At 39.6% G+C, this 6,383-nt stretch overlaps 1 protein-coding gene across 1 annotated transcript in view; it reads right to left on the reverse strand.

Moving 5' to 3' along the window:
* Positions 1–506: 506 nt before the first annotated feature.
* b3glctb (beta 3-glucosyltransferase b) overlaps positions 507–6,383 on the reverse strand; it is a gene marked incomplete at both ends in the record, with an annotated part of 51,951 nt that continues 46,074 nt past the window's right edge. The window contains 1 exon segment of the mRNA XM_079805220.1: positions 507–650. Coding sequence (XP_079661346.1) covers positions 507–650 — 144 coding nt within the window.

Genomic DNA, 6,383 nt, shown 5'->3' on the forward strand with positions numbered 1-6,383 from the left:
GATAAAGTGATGTTTTATAGATTTAACTCTCAATAAGAGAGTAAACAAGTTTTAAGCAGCTTTAATTTCAATGATCAAATCAAACACAATCTGCATAATACTATAGTAGAATGCATTTGAATGTCTAAGGGCGTTTGCATGACACCATTTTCAACTAAAAACTGAAATCTTTGTATGCGTTTTGGCCGTTCACTTACACAACAACGTTTCGAGAGCCTGAAAACACAAACTCAATCACTTTAAGTTTTTGAAAACGATGCTGTTATCATCAACCCAGCGATTGGGCTGTTTTAAGCAAACATTGAAACCAACCACTGGGTTAAAGCAACCCAATTGCTGGGTTAGTCCAAGTGGATTCTGTTCAATAAAATATCTCCCTTTGTGGACTTTGTGTTCTCAAATAGCAACATTACAAACTAGCTACAGCTGAACAAGTGAAAAAGCATTAAACTCTTTACATTTTCTAGAGTATCAAGTGATTAAAACACACACACACACACACACACTCACTCATCTACAGCTCCTCTCTGCTGTGGTCTTGTCAGAAGCCATTGCTGGTAGACGGCCACCGGGTTGATGTTCCAGTGTTTGTGGAAGGAGATCGGGCTCTGGCGTGCCAGAAGTTCTTTCACATAATCATCCGGTCGGGCCTGTGGTCAGAAAGGAGACCATGGATTATACCAGCGGTTTCACACAGCTCAGCATACACATGAAAACCTTCATTTATAAAGACACATCTGTCAATTTATAATCGTTTCTCAGATGTTACCCTGAACGATTCACAAATTATGTACATGTACAATTTTCTTGTCTTTTAGATATAATTGTAGCTTTTTAAAGGGATAGTTGATCCAGAAATTAACATTCTGTCATCCTTTGATTAACACTGTTCGAAACCCATATGGCTTCTTTCTTATGTGGAACACAAAAGTGGACGACACTGCCGTTCAAAATGGGGTCAGTAAGATCATCAAATCTCATTTGGCTTCAAAAGACACAGTGCACAAGAGTTACGCACCCCTTTTATAATGCTTTTTCGTGATTGTCAGCCTCTAGTCCCTCCCCAGATAGCAGATGGTAATGGCATTGAATCAATGTGATGGTGGTTAAACATCATGCTTGCACTCTCAGAAAATGAAACAACAACCACACAGCCAGAAATCAGCTGCAAATAAAAGACGACAATAAATCTCTCAAGATCACAACAGATTCTTGCAACAGATCAGACATTACCGCAATGCTAGGAGCAACATAGTATAAAAATCATCAAGTACACTCTGAAAAATGCTGGGTTAAAAACAAACCAAGTTGGGTTTAAAATGGACTAACCAAGCAATTGGGTTGTTTTAACCCAGCAATTGGGTTGCTTTAAGCAAACATTTCACCCAACCGCTGGGTTAAAACAACCCAAATGCTGGGTTAGTCCGTTTTCACCCCAACTTGGGTTATTTTTAACCCAGCATTTTGTTACCATTGTTGAGATGCATATGTCTGTGTGTGTCAAAACAATTCCCCAATGTATTTAAAAATCAAAAATCAGAATGTCTGATCTGTTGCAAGAAAGTATTCTTGGTGAATATAATCTATAACAAATAACCACTTTTGGTTGATAATACAACACTTATTTCTGTGCCATAGTTATTATATTGATTAATAATAGATAGCTAATTTGTGTGCTTTGTATATGTGCATTTCTGAAATGCATAACATGTACAAATCAATTTAAATTGTAATGAAGATGCACTTTCTGTGAAGCTGCTTTGAAAAGATATGTATCGTGAAAAGCGCTATACAAATAAATTTGAATTGAATTTTGGTCAGGGATAAGATTAGTAGTGAATTGTTCTACTTTATGATACTGAAATCTATATCACCTGATAATCTTTGTTTCTGGCTTCCTTTGCAACAAATGTGATTTGGTTAACACTGTTAAAAAGACCACAAACTCACATAAAAAGCAGAGAGTCAAACTGCCTAACTAAATGGGACCCTGATCACCATAATGGTGACTAAGTATTTTCAATAAATCATCAACATCTAAACCTCTGTTAATTTTTAAAAAGAACTTGCGTAGATGAATGACAGAGGTAACGTCGGTCTGGTTAGTAATAAGAGAAGCTGGTAATGCTGTTTGTGCCTTTGCTTAATCCTCCTCTACTGAGATCTTGAGAGATTTATTGTCTTTTATTTGCAGCTGATTGCAGGCTGTGTGGCTTTAAGTCAGTTGTAGTTGCTGGGTTTCATTATCTGTGAGTGCAAGCATGATGTTGAACCACCATTACATTGATTCAATACCATTAGCATTGATTTTTGGATGAAATTTCAACATTTTTTCAAACATTAATTGGAGGTGCAAAAGTGATGTTGTTTCAATGCGGTCAAAGTTGACACATTAACATTGCTTGCTATCTGGGTATTTACTTTCATTGTCAAGTCAAGTCACCTTCTTTTATAAAGTGCTTTTGACAATATAGATGGTTTCAAAGCAGCTTTACAGAGATATTAGGAAATTAATGGAAGAGAGTTTGTTTTGGCTGAACATCACCTCTAGAAACAAGTTATTATCCAGCTGAAGTGAGTTTTTGATTGACTAATTTCCGTTGTGAGAAAATCATTAGTTATTTACTTGAGGGCCGCTTACACAACACCATTTTCAACTAAAATAGCAAACTTGTAATGCGTTCTGGCCGTTCATTTGCATGGCAACAGTGTTTGGTGGCTTGAGAACGCAAACTTTGAAATAGTTTTGAAACGATACCGTTATCATCTTCGTGTAAACTTCAAAAAAGGTGAATCTGTGAGAACGAGGACGTAAACATCACATGTTCAGTCTATAGGCAAGCGTGTTTCAGTACGTATGTGCGCAGGCATGTGGTTTTTCTTTACAAAATGGCCGCCAAATGACTTGTCTGGCATGCCTAATACAGCATTTTAAGTCGTTTCCGCTCATTTTGATAATGTTTTTATCTGTAGTCTAACGGTCACAGTCTCTCTGAGACTTCAGGGATGAGCTGGTCGTGTCTAGCGCAGGTCCAGCATCTGATCTGGATCCGGCTGACTACAGTAAACCTCGGGATAAACAGAGAGACTATCATTAGCGTAGATGCCATTCTTCTGATGATGTCACGAGTACATCAGGTGTTATGGGAAGTGTTCCCGGTTCCGGCTGACCTGGTTAATGCAGCCTAACAATCATTTAACTGATTTAAATCATATAAATTAATAATGTTTTATGTGTTTGCCATAGTAAAGAAATGTGTTTTTAGTCTAGATTTAAACTGACAGAGTGTGTCTGCTTCCTGAACAATGTTAGGAAGACTATTCCAGAGTTTAGGAGCTAAATAAAGGATCGACCACCTGCAGTTGATTTGGATATTCTCGGTATGATCAGCTAGCCAAAGTTTAGAAAGCACAGTAGACGTGATGGAGTATAATGTGTTCAGAGCTCGCTCAAGTATTGGAGATAAACCATTTAGTGCTTTGTAAGTAATAAGCAAGATTTTAAAATGTCTGCGATGTTTAATAGGCAGCCAGTGCAGTGTTGACAGAAGTGGCTAATATGGTCACACTTCCTGGTTCTAGTAAGAACTGGAGCTGCTGCGTTTTGGACCAGCTGGAGTTTGTTTATTAGGCGAGCAGGGCAACCACCCAGTAGAGCATTACAATAATCTAGCCTTGAGCTCATGAACGCAAGTCCGGATTTTCTGACTTTTCGGTTTGGTCTGAATCAAAACTACAGATGTGAAACCTCCCCTGACCACGGTTCGACCAAACAGACGAAATTTGGTCCGACGAAAAGAGGTCGTCTCAGTGCGGATCAAACTGAATAAAGGTTTGGTTCGTTTGTAGTGTGAAAGCACTTTCTGTACGGTTCGTACTTTCAGAGCATTTACAGGAAGTTCCTGTTTATGTTTAAATATTATAATGTTATTTTTAAATTTCATCTCGGCTATATTGATTATGAAAAGTGAAAAGATGCGCAATATGTCAGAAGACATAAATGATTTTGACCACTTCATTAAGTTTTGTTTTGTAGAAAGCCTTTCTTTAAAGTAAATTTCGTTTTGTATATATTGTATCTTAATTTTAATCAATGTTTCATCAGCCAGTCGCCCGGATTTCATAAATAAGAAGCAAATCGGCTATAGCAGACAATAATCGTGATATGGAGGCGTCGGAGCGATCACGATTGCTCTTGAACACATCTCATAAATAAACCCAAACTCAGCCTCACAGACATGAGAAATATGTGTATAGTCAAGTCAAGTCAAGTTTTACTTATAGCACATTTAAAATATAACAGAGTAACGCCAAAGTGCTGTACAATAAGACAAAGTGCATATAAACAAAAGCATAAAAAGAAACAAGGCAGATACACAATATAAACACTGTATAGAAAGCTTGAAATGTCTACTTTTAAACGAAACAATTCAAAACGAAAAGAAATAGTCACGCAATGCGCACTGTTCACTAGTGGCAACGATATGCGTCCGTTCATTCATTCTTGTCAATGACACTGACGTCAGACGCACGTCTGTTTACTAAACAATCAATGTCCAGATGCCGCCCACAGAGATGACGATGACAGGACATAAGTGTGTCATGTGCAGTTCTTTAGTGCGCTCGCATAATTGCAATGTGAATCCAAACCAAAACTAACAGAATGTATAAAATGTATCTCAACATGAACTTTGGTTCGGACCTTGGTGTGGCCTTTCCGTGTTATGTTGCGTTCACACCAAACGCGAATAGAGCGCCTAGAGCGAGTTATTTCAATGTTAAGTCAACGGAAAGGCGCGTTGGCGGGCATCTGGTGGTCCTGCGGCGCGATGGACACGCTTTCACCTCATTCGCGCGTCCAGTTCGTGCGAATGACGCGAATTTGACGCAAATTGAACGCCTTGCACGATATGCGCGTAACGCGCGAATGGTGGTTTTTGTGCATTCACGCGTTTGAAGCGAATTCGCGTCTGCCGCCCGAGTTGATTTTTTTTTACTTTGCTGTCAATTTGCGCCGCGTTAACCAATCAGGAGCCTGCTCGCTGCTGTCACGTGGTGAAGTGACGTGATGAACATGAGATATAATTCATTTTGTGTGGATATAACGGCTGATCTTTGATCATTTGTTGTCTGCCAAATCATTTTGACTGAGGGCAAAGTGAAGTTTCATAACTTTATTTTTTAGGATATTTAAATACACATGCAGTGAAGATAATGGCGTTGCCTGGACCACATTTGTGTGGCTATTAATGTTTAATATATAGTTTTAATGAAAATGAAAAGAGGCAGAGTGATGTTTTATGACATATTTCTCCTGGTGCGTCTTGAACGCGCGTCTATTTCACTTCAAACGCTCGATTTATACGCGCGAATGGATTCAAAATGTTCAAGCGTCCAACTAGACGCGATTTTGACGCTCTATTCGCGTTTGGTGTGAATGCAGCATCAGACAGTTCTGGTTACTACGTGCAAAGGTTTTTAGTCCAATAATTAGAATCTGTTTTTTCAGAACTAAAGGTCGTTTCACACTGGACGCGATTTTGACGCGCGAATAATTCGCGCGATGGTTTAATTTTTTGATCAGCTGTATAATGAGTGCTTCCACATCGAACGTGAATGTGCTGTAGCGGAAAAATGTTGGTAAGTTGAGTAATTTTACTGTAATATAGCCTACTATAGTATTTTTTCATGTGGGAAAGTACGCCAACAATGAAGAAAAAAAACTCCTTTTATTTGTGTCTTTGCTACAGTAGAGCGGCACAGAACACGGGCTTTGAGGATGTGTGTGTGTGTGTGTGTGTGTGTGTGTGTGGGCATGTTTTTGTGAAATATCAGGACACAAATGTGTATAATGACATGGGTATTACAAAAAGAGGGAGAAATATGAGGACGTTCCCCATGTCCTCACTTTTCAAAATGCTTATAAATCACAGAATTAGTTTTTTTTCACAGAAAGTGAACTGCACAGTCTCCTGTGCTGGGTAGGTTTAGGGGCAGGGGCAGGGGCAGAGTGTGTGTGTGTGTGTGTGATGGGAGGTTTAGGGGCAGGGGCAGTGTGTGTGTGTGTGTGTGTGATGGGTAGGTTTAGGGGCAGGGGCAGGGGCAGTGTGTGTGTGTGTGTGTGTGTGATGGGTAGGTTTAGGGGCAGGGGCAGGGGCAGTGTGTGTGTGTGTGTGTGTGTGTGTGTGTGTGTGTGTGTGTGTGTGTGTGTGTGTGTGTGTGATGGGTAGGTTTCGGGGCAGTGTGTGTGTGTGTGTGTGTGTGTGTGTGTGTGTGTGTTGGGTAGGTTTAGGGGCAGTGTAAGGGGATAGAAAATACGGTTTGTAAGGTATAAAAACCATTACGCCTATGGAATGTCCTCACATTTTCACATTCCCCCGTGT

This window comes from Gobio gobio (genome assembly GCF_949357685.1).
Source record: "Gobio gobio genome assembly, chromosome: 22".
Classification (NCBI taxonomy): domain Eukaryota; kingdom Metazoa; phylum Chordata; class Actinopteri; order Cypriniformes; family Gobionidae; genus Gobio; species Gobio gobio.